The sequence below is a fragment of the Ptychodera flava genome, chromosome 11 (assembly GCF_041260155.1).
Source record: "Ptychodera flava strain L36383 chromosome 11, AS_Pfla_20210202, whole genome shotgun sequence".
Taxonomy (NCBI): Eukaryota; Metazoa; Hemichordata; class Enteropneusta; family Ptychoderidae; genus Ptychodera; species Ptychodera flava.
In genome coordinates, this window is record NC_091938.1 from 3,558,058 (window position 1) to 3,580,664 (window position 22,607).

Here is a 22,607-nt window from a genome sequence, read left to right on the forward strand (position 1 = left end):
CTTTTTGAGCCTTCGCTTCATCAGTGTGTTTGCAATAAATAAAACGTTTGTTTCTCATCCTCGCGCGCGTCAATGCAGACCCGCCGCGTCAGCCTTTTTCTGCTCATGAGAGAATAAAATGAAAGAAAAACCTCAAACATACGTGACGAGAGTGCATAACACAGTGATGTATAAAAAAGAACTGTAAACAAAATAACTGTACACATATGTCACTGTTATTAAGCTGTCAAAACTGCATTGCTGCACTATAAGTCAAACCACAGAACTGTTGCTATACAATAATACTAAAGCAACACTGCTGTGCATTTATCTCTTCCTATGTTGTTTTCATGTTTTTGCGGGTTCTTGCTGGTTGAAGAATAAAAAATATATTTGAGAGAAAAAAACCCGCGTCACTACGTCATTTTTGCAATATGTCTAGGATGAGAAACAAACTTTTTATTTTTCTTGGCCTTAGTCAAGATAATTTCACAAGCAAGTTATTTCGTTAATATTTTACTTTGTGTTAGTCGGTCGCGATTCCGGTAATACAATCATGTCGCGAATTATCCAGGTATCGGGTAAAATTCCAAGCTATTTGAATGATGGTGCGGTCATTAACAAGCTAACAAGTCACTTTGGCGAGCAAGACAGTTTCAAACAGAGATAGCTTAAATCTATCGAAGCTGTTCCGAAGAATCCAAATAACAAGGAGAGGGTGTTTATCATAGAGTTTGGATCACCCATTGATAAGTGCATGTGTCGATATAACACATGTATTTTTTTCACCATGAGATTACTTAAGGTAGAATGCGACTAGGGGACAGAGTGTGAAAGTTTTAGTTATTCAAGGCTGCATTCAGAAATACTTTGAGGGGTGGGTTATCGCCGCGAGTTGAATCTAAATTTATTTTAGATCCCCTCTCAATACCCTCATGAATGTGAAATCCCACGTGACACCTCTACATGGCCAACATTTTTCAAGTCCCCCTCTATCATATGGCCAGACATTTATTACGCAAACAATATTTTGATAACTAAAATTTTGATAACATTTTTACAGTATTTTCGCAATCTTTGATGATATTTGGCTTATTTGTTTTGTGTCAACAGTTCGTCGTTAGACTATGCTTCCTGCTTTACTTCTGCCGCGGTTTTGTTAAGATCAGTATTTTTTTCACAAGGCATGACTTAATGTTTCAATACCAGGCAATGCTTACACACAAAATAAAACAAACAGAGTAATTCGCCTCTGTCATGGGTCCGGCGAGGGTTCAAACAGAATCTTATGTCGCAGGGCCTCGGATGGAACCACTCTCAATTTTACAGCGTCTGTAGTACATAACTATATGCAGAATTTTCAATACATAACAGTTGCCTGGGAATTTTGCTTACAGTATCTTGTAATTGTATGCATTTAGAGTCAAAGAGAGGTCAGGGGTCGCAGACACCTGTGGATATCTTGTTGCATATATTGGGATACACCGACCTTTATTTTATAGAAATCGCTGTGAAAAATCTTTCATTTCATGCACTTATGAACTGAGATGATTTAAAGGTGATTATTCTGTCATTGTCATTTATCTCATTTGATTTTTTTTTATTTATTCTCGTCAACAACGCCAGTTGGCAGCCACTTACAAACACGTTAAAATATGAAATGTAAAATATAAATCTAATGGAAGACAAAATCATAAATGAAAAACTACATACAAGAAACTTAAACGGATTAAAATCACTGTACGCAAGGTTATTTTTGTAAAATTGCAGTGAATCGCAAATTATTTTATTTCATTTAGGTTTTAATAATTGTTATTACTATTGTCTAATATTATTCCTGTGGCATATACAGGGCAGATATTTTACTAAATTTTGATAATTTTGGCAGTATTGTTGTTAAATATATCAACTATAGTTCTCACTCTACTCGCTATAGCATATTGAACTGTCCAGTATTCAGCTCGCCAACATAGTCTGTGTATTTGAACTGTACATTTGTATAATTGACAAATTACTTTTAGTCGGGACTCTAATTTAATATGCATTCTTTGTTGACCAGTTGAATAATTTGTTTTAGCATGCTGTATGGAGACAGCACGAAATATTTATTGTAGTTGATACTGGGGATGGAAATATTGAAACAGGTTCTGCCCCCTGTTACAAGGAATATTTTTATTTGCCTTTTTTTCTTATGCAAATTTAATGGCATTCATACTATTTTAGATTTGTTTCAAAATAACAATCATGAAACGCTAAAATTGAATCCAGAATTTGTTTAATTATTATTAATATAAGAGGCTTTGGATAGCATTACAATGTTATTTATTTATTTTTATCACTGAGCAAACTGTGGAATCTGAGAATTAAAATTAGGGAACCAAAATATTTTCAGATCCCCAACACCCATTGAAAATTTTTCAAATGTCCACTCCACTACCCTAAAATACTTTGAAACCCTCCCCCTCGAATTCTTTCAGTCCCCATCCAGTATTTGCCACGGTGAATGCAGCCTCTGAGCGTTGTGAATATGAACTGAGGAAATCGCTTTGAGAGCTTGAAGCTCTGTCATAGCTATGTAAAGTAATCCTTGAATAGACTCTGAGCCGTCTCGTGTTTTCTTAAACCCATGGAAATTACACTCCGTCCAAAAGAAAGCTTCTTGGGAAAAACTCAATAAGTGAATCACGGGGAATCGGTCATTTTGAAAGATTTACGTCGTAACGGTTGGGAATTTCCACGAAGCCGTGTGGGCGGTTCTTCCATATATGGCTAGTCACATGCACACAAGCGAGTCTGTCCTCAATAATTGAACTTTATAAGAAAGTGTTGACCTATTTCCTCAAAAACTGTTGACTCCATTTCCTCGCAGTCTCTCCATGTGTATTCTTAGAAATATGCCACCGACTAGCAGTAGAGTTCTGGTTTACACTATGAAGAAAAATCGTAGTTTGTATGGTTAATCTACGTGAAGGGTGCGTGTGAGGTCACATAAGGTAAGTTCGTTTAATGGCCTTAAGTTTAAATAAATTAGGCTGGGCTTCTTGTCGTTTTGTTTGTTTTTGTCAGTTTCTTTATGTCACGATGGACAAAATGTTTATTAAAATTGTTTTCGTTGAATAGTTTATGATTCATTTAGTACTGGTCAACAAATTGAATTCAGGAGAGAGTTACATAGTTCGTTAACTCTAGTTTCACACAAAGTCATTCTAAAGTGAAAGTAATGTTACAGTCCGGTTTAGTGTTCAAAAACGTCCAACTGAAGCCCTAATTCTTCTTGAAGTTGAAAGTGGATTTGCCAAGATTTGTGTACTTGATCGTCTACTCGGTACAAGGGCAGAGCGTTGGCGAGTATCTTGAGTTTCTAAATTGACCTTTCTGTGACACAATGTCCACTGAGGAAAACTGTTGATTGTTCATGTTGATTCAAAACAGTTCTGCAGCCGGCGTATATACGTAGGCGGCTCACAGTACCTTTGACATTAATTCAACGGCAGTCCAGCGCCGAGGATCTTCGGATCATTTGTTATTGTGAATACATCCATATATACATCAATTTGACGAAACTACCATACTCTGACATGTCTGGAGACACTGGTGCCATGATAAAAGACCATATTTTAACGACTAATAGCGATTCCTCGCAATAACAAAATGTAGTAGATCATGCTGACGCGATGGAAGTTTTACAGATAATATAATGTTACTTTTTTCGAAACTATGCTATTGCCTCAACTGGCTAACTGCAGTACTGGCTAATTAGCGTACGCTAATGTAGCTTATACATTTTCGGTGACCCAGCTCAATATCGGTTAGTATATTCCAAGAAGAATCAGTGTACAGTGATCACAGTCTCAGTTTGCTGAAAAATTTACAATGCAGACAACAATTCTGAATGTAGTGAGTTTGGTAAATGTGATCGAAAGCAAATAATTTTGTGGAGAAATATGTGCCTTATCTTTTCGATACAAGTACACATTGTTCAAATAGACCATAGTCAATAGCAAATTAGTTTACCTAAAATCATGGATGTGCAATGCTATTGTACGTCCACACTTTTCAGTCAATGCTGCGACAAACAAGGACCTCTCTGTTTTATACATGATGAAATATGCATTTAAAACGCAGGCCGTGGTCAGAAAAGTATCTCAGCTTGTGACCAGTGGTCACACTAGTTTGTTGATTTTATTAAATCCCTGAAATAGTCATCCTGGTAAACAACTAAGTCCTATGTCCTTTGTGTAACATGTCGGTTTGTACTTAAAATCCTTTGTACTACTCATGCTTACTGATTGTCCCGAGCTCACTCACGGTCCCTCCACCGTGTATCACCCAACAGATATATGCTTAGCATAGATTACGGCCATAAACTGACTTGACCTTGTTTACACATACTGTTGCGAGTGACACATATACCTTTCTCTACAATTTTCTATTTAATTCTGAATTTAAACCACCTCTTTGTGCCACAAGTATAATTTGTTTTAATTTCTATCTTTTGAAAGACAGATACCGACAAACTGCAAACTACTGGTCGATGAGTATTAATCGGTTTATGGTCTTCAGATGAGAATGATGGCAACACCAGGGATGGCGAAGTCGGCGCATCAACGTCCAGGACGAGATAGAACCGATGAAGATACAAAGATGGGGGTTAGTTTCCGTGCAGAAGGCCAGCGTATGGAACACAGCATCAAATCAGCGACGATGCGTGATAGGGTTGGCCATGCGCCGTTGAGGGAAAAAATTATCAATATACCTGTGCCTGCACACTGGAAACCGCCGGGCAGCCGGAAGCTCGGCAAGCTGCAAGCACCTGATGGGGGAGGAGGAGGTACTGATTCTGGTTGCGTCAAGCGAAGAGAGCGCACCTTAGACAGACTAGAAGAAACTCTGAATATTCCATTAATTCACAGGGCCACCCATCGAAAAGAACCAGTTAGAACCCCTGAGAAAAGCCTCTGCTCAGCGGCTGACATTAGAGAGAAACGCTCAACCAAGCCCTCTACGTTCAGCGCAGCGGTTGGCGATCGGGAACGCCGACTAGAAAAGGTCAAAGAAGACAACGAGTCGAAACGTCAGGAGAGGAAATGTCAAACTTGTAGACCGGTGCAATCTTCCGGGGCAGATGCTGTGCCAAAGGTATTGGAAACTACACGTATAAAAGTGAGATATGACAGATCACATCATACTGCTGACCAAGAGCGTGACGCCACGTGTCGTTCACGTCTGGCTGTCATTGAAAATGATCGTAACATTCCACTTATTCACAGATTATCTAACAGAAAATATCATGATGGATTGCCTGATAAGTGTTCGGAAGAGCCATTCAAAAATAGAAGAAAAGTGTCTATTGTCGATGCTGATAGAGGGCGATCTCCAACGCCCGCTACAGAGGACGCTGCGAGAACGCTAACGAGAAAAGAGAAATCCGACTTGCAGACAGAAATATGGAAGGTATTTCATGAAACTGTTAAAATACCGAGAAATGAGACCAGCGAAGCTCTAGGCATAATTGAACCTCTGATCGAAGAGGTCTTAAATTTCGCCAGAAAGGACAAAATTTTTAAATCGATGAAAAGGTTGAATGCTGGGAGCCACTATGAAAAGTTAAAGGTGCGTAGGGATAATACGATAGATCTTACTTTTGTAAATAAAAAAACCTCTGATCTAACTATATACAACAGCTGAAGGGCGGTCGCGATTGACAAGGGTACCCTCAGAAATTTGCGTAAAATCGAGTCGATACATGTAAGAATTTTACTTTGTTAATGCTATTAAGCAGGCGGGCCATTATTCAAAATGTTGTATCATGGCTTAAGCCGCCCCAGTCACTGCAAATTAAAGTGGCTTTTGTGACCTCATATTAAAATTTATCCCAAATAAAAGCCCGTCACTGTAACGATAAGTATTCACAGTTACGTCGAAACGTGTGATGTCCGAAGTTTTTTAATTGAGGTGAATTAAAAAGTTGTTAGACTATCTGTTGCTTTCTGAGTTGCTTTCCACCTCGTCAGACAAAATAGTGTGTCAAGTTTTACGTGTTTTGATACACGCAGTTCTTTTGTCAACATATTACATGGTCTGACGTACAAGTTGCCGTTGCGTAGCCGAATTATTTTGTGTACAAAATCTATGCTTCTCTTTGTACGTATCAATTTGTCTATTTGTCTTTTCATTAAAGATAGAATGCGCCTTGGGAACAGATATCTCACATTTTCCACTGCACCTCTGATCTACCGCTTGTAGAGAGTCATTTTGAAGCTCTTGAAGTGAAAAAGATTTTCATCATATTTAGTTTTTGGAAACTCGAAAATTTTATTTTTCCCCATAGAGTTAACACAGGGATGGCGGCCATTTTTGAATTTCAAATGTCGGTGAATGGTAGGTACTTTGTTTCTCTCGCGCCAAATTTGTAAGGTGACCCCTGATTTTTATTCTTGATTTGGCAAGAGAATGGTTGAAAGTTTCATTGGGGACTAAGGTTTGAGAAGAAGTTTAAGTCTTTCACTTTCGAGGCGCATACCTCCTTAAGCCAAGTTGTTTTCCATCTAACCATCCTTCAATTAGTTCTCAGACGAGAACCAAAATTATTTGTGTGAGATCAATCATCTGGCTATCCCTCAACTATAAAATGTCTTTATAAAATCTTTTGTTCATATAATGCTGTACCTCGTTTTATGTTTTATGTTTCATTCATGTCAACAGATATGTAAGAGCGATGAAATCGACGTGATGTTGTGTTTGGAAGACGTGCAGAAATTGTTCGAATACGAGGAGCCATGGCAAGCGCCGGGATACCTGTACATAAACGTTAAACACTGGGATCGCTCAAAGTGGAAGGATGTCTGTACGTCTTCGGGGTATCTGTCATCGGTGAAAATGAGAGATTATTTTGAAAAGAATGTCGTGATAGGCGCTGTTGAAGCTTTCCAACGTCAAAATAGAGGTAAGACGGTGGTACTGTTTTAGTCCCCAAAAACATATGACCTGTTTTGAAAGACTAGATCCCCAGGGAAATAGTGACCATGCACTTAGTGTCGTCTGCAGCTTTGAAACAATGACGGATGACTAGAATGAGCGCCCGGAATGAGCGGCGAGCCTATCACTAAAAGTAAAACAGCAAGATTTTCCATTCCAAGAGCGTAGGAACGTAAACATCTCATCGACAACAGACATTCAAGAGCTACTAAAGACGTTGGTTCGTCTACTTAGGATATTTTGCTTCTTTTTGTGAAGAAATTAGCATTCTGTTACCGGAGCGGCTGAGGAAACTCGTAAACTTCTCACAATGGATTGTTGCCGTGCATATACATCAAAGCAAAATTAAAAACGATATCATAAAACAACATGGAGCCTGGGTGTAACCTTGTCTTTATTCTGGCTATAGCACCCGTTCGTTACCCTATGTAGCCGTGTGTTTGCAGAAGTACACCGCTATACCCCTCAGCCTACGTCTGGGGCCTACGGCCTCGGGGAACAGCGATATATATATTTTTTTCTGGTAACGCACGGCCTGTCAGATCCGATAATCGGGCGCTACAGTCCTCAGGACCAGGTAATAGGTGTTCACTTTACGTAAGCTGTCTTATAATCTTCCCTCACTACATACAGAATACAGAGTATCAGTGGTTGGACAGTCGAAATCGAAGGATGAGTGCAGTCCGGCTGTGACAGTGACAGTGGAAACTGATGGAATGGAGTATTGCATCGATCTTGTGTTGGCTATCAATGTCGGCTTATTCAGCGATTTTCAAGCAACTCGTGGTTGGACTGGAGGGGAATGGCTGAGAAAGAAGAGAGCAGATATCATGGGAACGGAGGTCTACGCTGTGGCGAAAAATCCCCCTGAGGGTGAGGACACTCATTAAACATTTTATGGCAAAAACTGAAATTGAAAAACTTCTTGTCGCTGCAAAGATAGAGTTCCACGTTCAACAGGAAATCTGAAATCATAGATACATAGATACATAGATACATAAATACCTACATATATACATACCTACATATATACATACCTACATACATACCTACATAGATACCTACATAGATACCTACATACATACATACATACATACATACATACATACATACATACATACATACATACATACATACATACATACATACATACATACATACATACATACATACATACATACATACATACATACATACATACATACATACATACATACATACATTGGGATTTTATTTATTTCTTCTCCCTCTTTTTCAGGTCTTGGTGATGATATGACAAGTGTGGAAAGGACGTGGCGTTTGTCATTTTCAAAGGCGGAAAAATGTCTCCTTCTTAAAGCCGATACGTCTGCAAAGTCTCCCACGTGCCGAAAGGAGTGTTTTCGAATTTTCAAATATATGATTCAACTCATAAAAGAGCAGAAAAAACGTCAGTTTGCGAGTCTGACTTCGTATCACTTGAAGACCACTTTCTTACACTATTGTGCCGAGAGACCACGTGATCAGCAATGGATGAGAGAACCAATAATGATGCTTGAAAGGTTAACCGGGCTTGTCGAGTATTTCCTTCATTGCATTGAAAGCAAAAATCTCCCCCATTTCTTTGTGCAAAACTCTAATATGTTCAGCAGCTTCGAGAGAGTAACCCTAAGGGAGATTGAAAAGAACGTGCGCGAAAGGGCTTTAAATTGCTTAAAGCGAGGGGACATGAAATGGATTACCGGCTTCAATAATGATAGTAGCTGGTATATGTAATCATAGCTCATAAAATATTAAAGTACTTGGTTTCATACTTGACACTATTTGTCTAGAAGTAATTTATTTCCGCTTTTATATTTATACCGGATGTCTACTTTGATGTGTTTCGACAGTCCTGCTTTCTTAAACATTAAAATCTAATCAGCTGATGTATTTCTGGACATAGCGATATATGACGTGCAAGTCGAAAATTATGTAGATTTCAATTGAACATCTACATAATTTCGACTTGCACACGTCATATATCGCTATGTCCAGAGTAACGAACTCACGGTCGAAGTATGGTGATTTCGAGACTCCAGCTCGGTGTTGTGTCCTTGACCAAGGCACTTTACTCCTCATTGCTCCATCGGGGTAGTAGGTCATGGTACCCGGTCATCCAGTTCATTTCTCAAATAAATATCAATGGCTATCAAACTAACTGTTTCTTAGCAAGATTGCCATATCAAAGCGGGCTTTTCATTATGGCGCTACTAAACTCTGGAATTAACTACTAAATGATATAAAATATGTTTCGAACATTGTAAAATTTAAGTTAGTATCCAAAGAGCTAATATTCTGTGATCAGCTTGGTTTATTCACGAGTAACCATTTTGCTTCGCTTGTCATTCAGATAATAGTTCTGATTTATTGAGCCCCAGTGAAAATTACTCATTGAGTGACTCGGGCGTTTATTAAAAGTGTACACAAGAATACACGTAAATAAGTAGTAAGATGATATTAAAGTACGGATGAAGAATCCTTCAGTTTGCTCCAGAATAATTTCGTGAATATTGCAAAGCTACTGGGTGTGTTACTACATGTACTTTGAACTTGAAAGATTTGCTTTCGGGACAGCACATCATCGATCTAACACAATTAGATCATTAGATGATATGCGATTATCGCAACTTTCTTCTTCGATATCATATATCATATGGAGACGTTACGCTGTTTGATTGCCGATGAGGGCACTACAGCTATAGAGTAAAAGATAGGTCACACACCCCTGTAACATAATATCTATTCATCGAGGGTTAATGACGTAGCGATATGTAACTTCCATATAAGGAAATATGACTATATGTGCCTTCACACGATCTCGCACTCTGTTAGAGTGGAAGAAAGAAATGGTGCCAGGAAACGGTCCACTTTCCGCGTAGATTTCAACCATGTCCCATCGAGGAAACAGTGGCAGGGCTCGGACTATATCGATTTAAAGATCTAAACATTTACCTGTTTACGGTATGTACAAACACACATATTTGCATCTAATCCATTTTATATTGTCAATCACATGTACAGACTGTAAAGTTAGTATGGAATAGACCATGTAGACGCCACCTCATTTTTACATGATGGAATAACGTGAAACTGACAGAGTCCTACACTGGTCCGACCGGATTTTGAGTGTTACCTTGGGCTGCAAGCCGAACACCAGTCAGTTTCAATTGTGTTGATAATATTGTTGTGTAGCCCTGTAACTTGAAATCGCGTATTTTACTGTCCAATTCAAATCTCATTGATGCCTGTCTTCGTATTTTTATCAATATCGAGTCAACAGTCCTCGCGGACTACCGGTTGAAGGAGAAAAGTCCGGGAAAACAGACCCGAACCGCCTCTTCCGGTTCTTGGTTGTTTGTCGTTCGTACAATTTCGTAATTTCTGTGCTATTCGATTCGCTTTTCAAACTGAAGCAGATTTCAAACATTTCCGACCAAGTCCGCGAAATCCCCTCCATATAGATTCCGACTTTCACTTTACAGCGGGCACTGCACTACCAGGTATGTCACTAATAGATCGCTTTCATAGAAACTGGGTTAATTTGCATAGTAAAGTGAAAATATAGCTTTACAATGGTTCTACTCCGGAATAAAAAGGACGCGACGCGTTGTACAGACTCAGTACGCCCAAATAATCACGTGATGCCGGTACAAACAAACCCACATGTGTATTAGCGCGTATGGAAATACACGTACGTCTATGCGCGTTTGCGCACATGGCTTTGTTTGTACCGTGGTCGATTCGAATTCCGGGTTTGGCCTATTGGTATACCGAGTGGTGTGTAGTATACAGACGCGCTGACGACAATAAACGAACTGTCAGAACTGTGGCAATCGACCTTGAACTCGGTTTCCGAATACATTTTGAAAACGCGGTCTACATCCGACATGAATTGTGTCAAAAGTATAGTCAAATGAATTGTTGAGCATTGAACTTGAACTCCATACCGCACACTATCACTGCAACGTTGCACTCTGATCTCAGCCCATGCAAATAAAGGTCAGAGACGGCGGTTGACAATTGAAGGATGACCTTGACACAGCTTGATGACATGATGGACTGAGTGTATTACACCATTTTATATTCACTGGCCTGAATCACCAGCTGTGTGACGTAGAACAGAACGGATAAGAAATCCGAATTACCCCCTGTTGTACGTCATCAACCGGAACTTTTTTCGTGCATGGTACCGTTCATACACGCAGGCGTCGCGACACAGACAGGTCTGTTGTAATATTTTTTTTTTAATTTTAATTTTTAATCAGTCCATCATCCAACGGGCGTTAGCCCAATTACAGGATGAGGTACGCATAACCCACTAACTCCCCCAATGGAGCACTGAGGAGTAAAGTGCCTTGCTCAGGGGCACAACACCGTGCTAGAGTCTTGAACTCACCGTCCTCTGACAGTGAGTCCATTACTCTGGACCTACTGGGTCTTGAACCGGGTCTCGAACTCACCATCCTCCGATAGTGAGTCCGTTACCCTAACCACTGGTCCACGGTGCCTCCTCGATGATCGATGCCGTGCTAGCTCTCACGTTATTTTTACAAAAAGGTGACCCGATAAATCCAGACATGGAAGCATAAATAGGCATATTTGTCTCATGAAATTTCGAGTCGCTGAAACTATAGCTTTTCCCAAGAATAGAATGGAGATACCGTCGTAACGTCGCGGCTCCAGTCCAGTCGTGTAGGCTCATGTGGACGTCGTACCTGCCGATCTCGGTTGTCGATAAAACCGAAACCTACAACTCAATGTAAGTTCAACTGAATAAATGAGAACAGTATAATCTTCGGGAAAGCGACATAGGAGGCACAAGCATAAAGTCATTCGGCTCACAACGATAAATTTGCTTCATTGTACAAACAATTCCGTAAATTCTCGCTCGGAATTAAACTTGCAGCGCGGCGTAAGGCTATAGCAAAGACATAAGCTGTCGAGTTGCGTGCAGCGCTGTGGAATCCCACGTACTTCGAAAGTTGACTCAGACAACACTCAAAACAGAGTTTCCGTCAAGTAACAAAATTAGGATGTATTCAAGGGCGAGATATGTGTCACTGCAAACATCAAAGTCCATGGGACGAAAACATTGACGACCGAGATCGGGATTGACGAGTTGACACCGCGGCACCGGCAGAGACCGGTGACGGGAACGTTGTGGGCACAAACATACAATGAGTGTCATCGAACTGAATCTTTCGCGCTTGCAAAGGTCGTAAATTTGAGTGATATTTTGAAAGTCACGGCATCTCTGAGAATAAGAATTACTGTTTCAATCGTGTCGTTGCATTTAATTCATAAATCTATTTATAAATATTCTAAATAACTCTGAATACTAAGGCTATCCACGGTGAAAGCTACGTTCGCCGATGGCCGACTTGCCTTGGCATCGGTACAGCGCGAGACAATGATTGACTCGTTCAAGTCACCGAATCCGTACGTACGTCCGGTTGGTGGAGATACCATTCAATGTAGCAAATTTCAGCTTGATAGGATTTATGAATGAAAGTATCTCCTGGGTGACGGGCCGCTTTACTCTTTGAATGAAAGCAATCCGCGTAAGTCAAACACAAATCGCGACGAAATTCATGCAATTTGTTAGATAATTTTGATCCATCTACGTCAAAAGAAAAATAAGAAGACTGTTCATGTGATAAATATATAATCCCAAGGTATTTTTCTCTGTTTGACGTCATCGTATACTCGTGTTTTTCGCGGAACCGTACAACTTCGAGCCGAATGACGGTATGCGATGACGTCAAACAGAGAAAAATACCATGGGATTATATATAATTTTATATATATATATATATATATATATTATATATATATATATATATATATATATATAATATATATATATATATATATATATATATATAAACCGTACTCTCTGTGCCCAAGTTCAGAGGTTGCCATAAAGCCATTATGGTGATAACCGGGAGGGCACATTGTATACATTATATATATATATATATATATATATATATATATATATATATATATATATATATATATATCGATGATATTCGCCTTTTGGGAATTTTAACTGAGTTATTGAGAAATCTACGTTTAACCTTATTGATTGTGTACAAACACAGGATAGGCTCTAATCACATATAGGTGGGAAAAGTACGCTGTCAAACCTATTTAATTGGTAGAGGCAAGACGTCTTATCAAATTGATAAATCACAATACTGCAGGCATTATTCTTCTAGAAATTATGAATCATAAAAACTCAACTGTATTGCGTGTGCGCGGTCGCTCTCTCTGGATAGTATTCCAAAGAAACCAGTTACCAAATAACTCGTCAACAGCTCAGAAGGTCCGTCTTTCGCCTTTTTCCACTGCTTTTGAGGCCTACAATTAAGGTTGACCAACGGTTCCTACCCAGATAAAAGGGAATGTGTTGCCGGGGCATGGGCGCAGCGACACGGTGAAATGGTATTCTACGTCGATGAGAAGCAAGGACAGGGAAACGGGACTCCTATGTTTACTAATGATTAAAACTTCCAAAAGTCCTAGAAAGATCGAACGGTATGCGAAGTCCTATGTGTAGATAATATTGGGTGTAGTAATCCTAATAGTATAACATAAATTCCGTACACTCCATTGCAGCACAGATCACACACGACAGTCGATCCCTTAGTTTACACAACACGCCCTGTCACCCTTAGGTCGCGTTCAAAATGGTGAGGGGGCCGGGGTAATTCAGGGGGATTCGAAAATTCTTGGGTAGTCGAGGGAGATTTAAAAGTTTTGCTCTGCCTATAAGGGGACCTGAAAATATTATGGCTCCCAACATTTTGATGTCGTTCAATGGTTCCAATGTTAGTGATAATTAAACACAATCTTGAACCGTTTGTCGCAATGCACCGTACACGTAGGCTGTGTTGGCAAACTGAATACTGGACAGCTCAACGTGCTTTAGGGAGTAGTAGAACAAGAACGCAGTTGTACAAACTGAACAAAAATATTGTCAAAATACAAATTTAATACCGCTGCCGCCCCGCTACTGCCCACGGGCAGTGTCACTGTCACTGCATACTGGCATTGACAGTTACAGTTCTGATGTCTGCTGTAGTTTAAGAGAGTTTGGGTATGGGACACTCAATTGACAGTGAAACAATATTACATGTGTTACAAGGCAAGAATTATGTAGTTATTATATTCATACTTATTTACTCTTATGTATCGATATATTCATATTTATTTACTCTTATGTATCGAATGACTACGGAGTCTTATTAGTCATTGTATAGGTCAATCACCTTGCACTTTAACGGACTTCAAAATGAACAAAGTTCAAGGAGTATCAGTGATTCAGCAAAACATTTATCTTGTTGGAGATATCTTGCTTTAAATAGAAAGTATATCTTAAGGAACAATCCAGGACTGTTACAAAACCGGTGTTACAAGGCAAGAATTATGTAGTTATTATACTCATACTTATTTACTCTTATGTATCGATATATTCATATTTATTTACTCTTATGTATCGAATGACTACGGAGTCTTATTAGTCATTGTAATAGGTCAATCACCTTGCACTTTAACGGACTTCAAAATGAACAAAGTTCAAGGAGTATCAGTGATTCAGCAAAACATCTTGTTGGAGATATCTTGCTTTAAATAGAAAGTATATCTTAAGGAACAATCCAGGACTGTTACAAACCGGCTTTAATTAAGTGCAAACCAATCACTCGATGTAAATTTGATAATGAAGTATTTGGTTGACAAGTGGTAATCATAGCGCACTTGAAGGACATCGAGAGAGACTTGGCTGAGTTAAAGTTCAAACCACAGGGCCGCATAAGTGCCTATTTAAGTCAATATTACAGCGTTTTTCTTTCTTTTTCAATGTTACAAATAATCCAACTGAAAAGCACAACACTTGTGTAGCTGTCTTTTGTGTAGCGTGTATTGGCATGTATAGTTAGTCCTCGTAAATGTGACCTTTAGTTCCGTGACCTCTAGGCCCGGCTCTAGCCATGCCTACTTCCTGCCCTGCCCTCGCTATGCTTACTGTACTAATTTATATAGTACAGTAAACACGGCGACGTCTGTACACGTGTCCAGAAGGCATGGCCAGAGGAATTGGCTAGAGGTCACGGAACTAAAGGTCGTATTTACATATGATCACATTCCCCATTGAGGGCGCACTATACATGCCAATACAAGCTACACAAAAGACAGCTACACAAATGTTGTGCTCTTCAGCTTTATTTGTAACATTGAAAAAGAAAGAAAAACGCTGTAATATTGACTTAAATAGCCACTTGTGAGCCCCTGTGATTCAAACCCCGGGATCAAGGAACAGCGATCAGAGATGGAGAAGCCGAGCCCAAGGACGTCCGATGAACACCTATGGAGGCCGTGATGTCAGGAATGCACACCATATGATACTGACGTATCGTCTGCCTGGGGGAATGCGTGCGATGAGGTACTGGACGCATCAACAAGCAGAGGCTCACAAGGAGTTAGACTGGTATGAGGAGGGTTTATTGGCTTGATTTCACCATACAATGACGTGCTCAGCAGGATCGTGTTGTGCTCTTTCTCATAAAATTCTCCCTTAAATGAGCGAAACTACAATCTAATCATATTGATTTACTAAAATGGTCGTCCATTGGGCACAGATTGGAATATATTTCCATACAATGTTAAGGTCTGAAATTTACATCGAGTGATTGGTTTGCACTGAATTAAAGCCGGTTTTGTAACAGTCCTGGATTGTTCCTTAAGATATACTTTCTATTTAAAGCAAGATATCTCCAACAAGATAAATGTTTTGCTGAATCACTGATACTCCTTGAACTTTGTTCATTTTGAAGTCCGTTAAAGTGCAAGGTGATTGACCTATAACAATGACTAATAAGACTCCGTAGTCATTCGATACATAAGAGTAAATAAATATGAATATATCGATACATAAGAGTAAATAAGTATGAATATAATAACTACATAATTCTTGCCTTGTAACACATTCGTACACACGATCAGACCAGAGAGCAACACATAGAAGTCTAGGAGACTTAACTATTACCTTGCGTGGATTTTTAAATTCTGACATAAAAGAATAATCAATATTAGAGGAAAAAGATGGGGTCACACGCTTGATCTTATACAAATCTACGATGAAAAGTCTCAGTTTTTCTCAAATCACTTAAAATCAATATATAAACCATTTTTTTCTAGTTAATGCAGTCTCTCCCCAGGGTCTATCATGCAGTGAATGAAATTTATACATCTCATCGTACATTAAGACAAAAGTAAACCTTGAACAGTAAAGGCTGTAATTTACATGAAAAAATGTGTGACTAAATGGAATCATTTATTTTTACTAAATTTGCCATTATTTGATGGAATATTTTAACCTTCCAGTAGGCCTATTGTCAATTTTGTAAAACATAAGTAGCATCTAAGTTGTATATGTCTTGTAGTTTTGATTTTTCGGTAGGTCACTATGCTCAGTTTTTCACAATTTGGTAAAATGTAGCCAGGAATTCACAATTTGCATACTCTCTCATGATTGTCATTTTGTGTGCTTTTCAGCTGGTGCCATTGACCTGGCCAGAGTTGAATAAACTCAAGTCAGCTTAGACTGACAAATCCAAAATGTCCACTGATGCATTTAAAAATGAATCAATTTAAGAACTTGCCCTAGGTATATGGCTCTACAACCTGCTGATAAGAGGTAGTGTCGAACATCTGCGTGCAGAACTACGCAATACATGTTTATTTTTACTCTGCGTGCATTCCTAATAAATATGCGGCTATATGATAATTTGGGAGGGGGACTTGAAAATTTTTGATCATATAGATGGGGGCACTTGAAATTTTTTGAGGGTATTGAGGGGAGATCTGAAAAATTAAGATTTCGATCGCGACTTCTCCAGCCCCCCTCACCTTTTTTTTGAGCGCAGCCTTAACAAACTGTTTTACATTCTAAGCTTTAAATCTTCTCTTCAGTGAAACTGTTCATGGAATATCATTAAGATGGCGTCATCGAAAGTTACAGAGAAAAGCCTTTCTCGAGCTGAAAAAAATAAACTGATGAAAGACATCAGAAAGGTGATGAACGGCAGGATCAAAATACCTCGCAACGAAACAGACGAAGCCCGACACGTTTTGGAGCCTTTGATAGATAAAGTCTTGCAATGTGCTGCAAAGGTTGAACTTTTCAAATCAATGAAGAGGTTAAATACTGGGAGCCAATACGAAAAGCTTAAGGTAAGTTACCATCGTACCGCGTCGTGTTAATATATAACGCGCCTCAAAATTGAAAGACTTAAACTTTTGCTCGACCCTTATGTAAGAAAACTTCAAATTATCATGAATATAAATCAATGGTCACAGTGTATTAAGCCTATTTTATACTAGAAACACAAATGATTTTTAAACATTTCCCGAAAATTCAAAATGGCTGCCATCATTGTGTTAACTCTAGATTATTGAGATTATTGAGTACAACTTTAATTTTCGATCTTCTTAAAAATAAGCCAGTGAAAACACTACTCACTCCACGAGCTTCAAAATATGCTCCCACAGGTGGTAGACCAAACATGTATAGTAAAAGTTTGAGAGTCCGGATATCTGTCCCCGAGGCGTATTCTACCTTAATGTGAAATCTCATTGCTGCGTATTTCCATGTATACCATTACGTCGATTGATTATTAATGATTCCCGCTTTACATGTTGTGTCGCTTGCATACTATTATCCAAAGCAAATTTGGCATGTTGCAATTGCTTCGATTATCGATTACGCATTGCGTTGAAGGTGATTCGCACGATTTGTGCTCAGTTCGTGACAAGTTAAGTGGCACAGTTAACTAGTTAGACAAAGCTGCCGGAGAATCTCCATAGAGTGGACAATGTTATAATCTGTCATGGTTTCTTTTGGCCAGTGCTTTTCTCCCGCCATTGCTCTATCACTGCATTTTGAGTTGACACTCTAGATTCGTCTCTGTCAGTTTGTTGCTCATTCTTGTCGTCTGTTTCCATGTCCCCGCCGACTAAACCGCGGCCCTCTTCTACTTACTTTCCGCCACAGATAATGCAGAGCGACGAATTCGACATCATGTTTTATATCGAAGACGAGGAAAATATTCTTGAATGTATAGAACAACGACAAGCCCCTGGGTTTCTGCAGCTGAAGTTCGATGCAACCAAGGCTGAACTAAAACGCTCAAAGTGGAAAGATGTATGTACAACTGACGGCTTCCTGTCCTCGAAAAAAATGAGAAAATACTTCAAAGAGAATGTGGTCGATCAAGCGGTGGAAGACTATGGGAGAAGGCGGAGCAGTAAGTTTGTATTGAAATATTGAGTAAATTCTCTACATTTTACCATATTTTATGGTTCTTAGCCAACAGAAGGAAAATAAAAAAAATCCTTCAACCTACCTACGCTAATTTTCGGCGGCATGTCACCGAAAACACACAATTTTTTATTTGACCCTATCGATCTCTAGCATATCGACTTCCCTATTTACCGATCAGTAGATTATTATATCTTTCCACCTGTTGGATGAACGAAAATGAATCATTTTAACGGGTATTTTGCAACTTTTACCCAGAGGTCACGTGAATCAAGAGATGAATTTAGACTAGAAGGTGTGTAGTTATTTTAAAACAAAACGCCTGTGGTTATGCTTAGAACTCGGATACACCGTAGAACAGTTTTAAAATATCTCATAGACGCTTTATATTATTAAGCCGTAGCTCCCTCCGCAGGTGTCAATACACGATATTTGTGTACAGTGTGCGACATACTATGCTTGTTGTATATGAAGCGATTGTGAATTGCGTTTTAATATGGTGTCCTCTGTAGTTTGAGTACGCAAAAAGGAGAAAAAAATCTTCAGATTTTTGGTCATTTAATTTTCCTAAGCCCCGAAACTTCCTCTGTCATCTGATGAGGGCAAGTTGTGAACGGATCGACCTATAACTGTTGATGATTGTGCCATTTCAGCAATGTCCAGCATTTACCACAACCTGCAGCTTGAGCGTTCGTCTAATCAGAACGATGCATTTGCATTCTTGGCGTATGGAGAAACATACATAGTAGTTGTAGTGGTAATAAATAAAAACAAACAGATTTCCTTTTTAATAGGAAAAGGGCATTACAAAGGCCATTCTGTAACATATTTGTTAACGTTTTCATTATTATTCTTATATAAAACGAATTATTAACTTATTTTGCTGCCTTCACCATATTGAATTGCGAAGTGTAATCAGCCTTTCCACAACAGTGACTGTGTTTTATTACTATTGACAGACGAATTTTCTTGGCCGGACTAAAATTCAGTAGTAAACTATATATTGGATATTACACTCAAACAAGTTGTATTTACAAGTTCATTCAACAGAATTTCAGATGGGTGGGCTATCACTGTTACAATAATCGTTATTTTACATATGGATAATGCAAGTAAGGCATCAAAAGGCATCAAAACTTACAGCTAAAGGAGCTGAAGCCATAAAGCCGTTGTTATGATAATGTTTTATATAATTTTTTAAAACGTTTGAATTTGCCAAAGGCAGGACATATATAGTAACGAAGCAGAGGTTTACTTTCATTGTGTTTCCACAGCCTATAAAGTATCCGTGGTAGAAGAATCCAAATCGAGGAAAGAGTGTAGTCCTGCCGTGACGGTGACTGTTGAAAGGCGCCGGAAAGAATATTCCGTCGACCTCGTGCTGGCTGTCTGTGTTGGACCACTAGGTCGCTTTAGAGCAACAAGGGGTTGGAATGATGGGGGCACCTGGTTGAGAAAAGCTGACGAACGAGGTATCAACGCGATGGATGTTTATGCCGTTGCCAAAAGCCCGCCACCCGGTAGGTGAATATATATTACTTGGTCGAAATTCCGTTTTCGGGATAGACCGGCGGATTTTGGGACTTTGTTCATAAGGAAGTATGCGGCATCTGCCGCAGATTGCATATCTAAAATTTGATCAAAGTCCACTTTTGAGAAAACCAACTTTGAATATGCGACAACTGGCTGAGATGTTAAGGTTTTTGTGACGAAAATTGGCCGAAAGAATATCCATCGTTTTGAATTCAAAGAAAAACTTTTCATGTGACGTCAACAAATTTACATCAGAAAGACAATAGTCTACAGACATGAGAACATCGGAAAGCTCCGACAACGCTGACTGTGGATGTGCTATTGTTAAATACAGCAACGCGCGCCCTACATTTTGTAATCTAGCGCTGCCGACAGAAATTCTGATTTTTTTTGGTCTTCGCACACCTAACTTTACTACAGCAGAAATGACAAAATACCCGAAAAAAAGGACTCAATGAATGATTTTTGAGAATTTTTCTTTTGAGATCGAATGCTATATTTCTTCGCTATTCTATTACAGGACTAGGGATGGACACGAGAAGCATAGCAAAAACATGGCGACTTTCGTTTTCGAAGGTCGAGAAGAAACTTCTCTTACAGGCTGACTCGGCCTCGCGATATGGAGAGACGTGTCGAAAGGAATGTTATAGAATTTGCAAATTTATACTCCATAAACTGAAAGAAGAGAACCTTAGAATGTTTAGTAGTCTGTATACCTACCATTTAAAGACAGCTTTCCTGCATTACTGTGCAGAGATGTATAAATACTCTCAGTGGAAGAAAGAACCAAACGTGGAAGCGGACAGAGTGATGGGTCTGCTTGAATACTTCATTGGGTGTATCAAGGATAAATCGTTGCCGAATTTCTTCGTTCCAAGATCGAACTTGATTGGTGATTTTGACCGAACAACCCTCAATGGTATCGCTAGACGTATACAGGAGAAGCTCGACCTTATACGAAGAGGAGAAGTTGGTTGGATGACAAGGGAATGAAGATTCTATGATCAAATGATTGTACATTATCTGAGTTATGCAGAAATGTTGTTGGCTGATAGAACGAATATCATTTTAATTGGCTTGCATATTTCATTGATGCGAAATAGAAAAACGCATTATCGATACATCAATACCAGAACTATTGGCGTGCATGGTGAAACCCCATAGAATTATGGAAATGTAACGTACGAGATATTGTAATTCCTTTCTTTTGTTAATGAAAGGTATTTTCAATTTGCTTCAGTTCACGGGTATAAAAAATGTAAGTGATGGGTGATCAGTGGAGATTTAGGTGATAGGAAAAGTGACAAGGGTGTGGCCAAAGACTTGTATTCTTAGATGTAACAAACTATCAAGGTCCATATTATCCATTTTAACTAAACACGATTAAAACTAATTTGGGATAATTGGATGGTGAAGAAATGTCGATTTAATGTACAAATGTAATCTTATCTGCTTTTCTATTTATACTATTACACACTTGTTTTTATGAGTAATTTGTTATATCGAAACATTCAGCTATATGGCACCTAACACTTTTGAGATATTTGAAAAATATGAAAATCCTATTATCTCGAATTAGTTCCAATCGTGTTACTACATTCGCACCGAATATACAAAACACTGAAAAACAAACAGCGCAGCAACCTTCAAAGGGTAATTTCAACCATCTTTTCATCGGAAATATTCCTACAGGTCTCCTAAATGACTTTTATAAAACTATCCGCACATGTACTCTGCTGCATTGATATCGGGCGATTGTTATTGGATAAAATGTATTTGATGCCCACATTCTGCAAGAATTATGCAGTTTACCTCCATCATTGATGCTTTGTCGGGCAATTGTCACAAGGTATCCAGCCATAAGTGACGGAGTACCGTCGTCCAGCACCAAGTTTGTGGAAAATGATTGAAAAGAATCTGTATCGGAAGCCCCCGTCCTCAGCGTTTGCATGGCAAATTCCGTGTCCGCTGTCAAGTAGCTTGATGAATCAATCTGGTTGTTTAGCTGACCGTTGTATTTCAACACAGAGTCTACCAAAAGCTGAATGCCCATACAATGAATCCTGACCGCAATTTTTTTTTAATTTGATACGTATAAATAAAACAAATAAATGGCAACATCTTTTAATATATATTATTTCGTTCTGTTTTGCTGATTCAAATCAACACGACGTCACATTCTAACCCCGGCCTGTAGAGAAATTGCGTTTTCCATCATTTCAACTTGTATAATGAAAACTTTCAACTTACAGGCAAATTTTGATTTCACCATGTGAGGGCGCTAACCAACTCGTCTGACAGATTGAAAAGTAGATGTCAAAAAAAAAAAGAAAAGAAAAGTAGATGTCATTCTGTACTCTACATTTTCGCTTCTCTGTGTGAATATATTGGAACCAGCGTGACCTCTGTTGAGAAGTCTACCGGTAAACTTCTCAAAATGTATTGTTGCAGCCTTGCAGGGCGTACACTAAAAACTGGTAAGATGGTGGTTCGTGTTCAATATACAGTGTTGATCTACCGATTTCACACAGTCACTAATTTCTGTCAACCTACACATTAAAATGAAGTAGCAAACATTATCATCACACATAGCACACATACGCTCTATGTCGACAAGTTGAATAATTTTGAAATGATTTTAGAATCAGAACACGGAAGTGTATTTTACAAACAGAATATATTATACAGGGAAATATATCAAAACTGATAGCTTAGTTGCATTTCAGTAATTTGAGACATAAGTATGTTTATAATTCAATGAAAGGTACAAAAG

At 38.8% G+C, this 22,607-nt stretch overlaps 2 protein-coding genes across 4 annotated transcripts; both read left to right on the forward strand.

Moving 5' to 3' along the window:
* Nucleotides 1-2,785: 2,785 nt before the first annotated feature.
* On the forward strand, nt 2,786-8,773 carry LOC139143284 (cyclic GMP-AMP synthase-like). 2 transcript variants are annotated; one of them, XM_070713482.1, is made up of 5 exons: nt 2,786-2,972; nt 4,482-5,592; nt 6,685-6,925; nt 7,591-7,830; nt 8,216-8,773. In XM_070713482.1, the coding sequence occupies exons 2-5, from the start codon at nt 4,543-4,545 to the stop codon at nt 8,710-8,712; spliced, it is 2,028 nt and encodes a 675-aa protein (XP_070569583.1). In that variant the 5' UTR covers nt 2,786-2,972; nt 4,482-4,542; the 3' UTR covers nt 8,713-8,773. The 2 variants fall into 2 exon arrangements, with proteins under 2 accessions (XP_070569583.1, XP_070569582.1); XM_070713481.1 differs by having other exon boundaries at nt 2,797-2,972; nt 4,486-5,592.
* Nucleotides 8,774-9,781: 1,008 nt separating this feature from the next.
* LOC139143285 (cyclic GMP-AMP synthase-like) lies at nt 9,782-22,526 on the forward strand. Of its 2 annotated transcripts, none has more exons than XM_070713484.1 (5): nt 9,782-9,932; nt 16,954-17,214; nt 18,035-18,287; nt 19,576-19,821; nt 20,355-22,526. In XM_070713484.1, exons 2-5 carry the CDS (start codon nt 16,981-16,983, stop codon nt 20,825-20,827), a joined length of 1,206 nt encoding a protein of 401 aa, XP_070569585.1. In that variant the 5' UTR covers nt 9,782-9,932; nt 16,954-16,980; the 3' UTR covers nt 20,828-22,526. The 2 variants fall into 2 exon arrangements, with proteins under 2 accessions (XP_070569585.1, XP_070569584.1); XM_070713483.1 differs by having other exon boundaries at nt 9,783-9,939.
* The last annotated feature ends 81 nt before the right edge of the window (nt 22,527-22,607 follow it).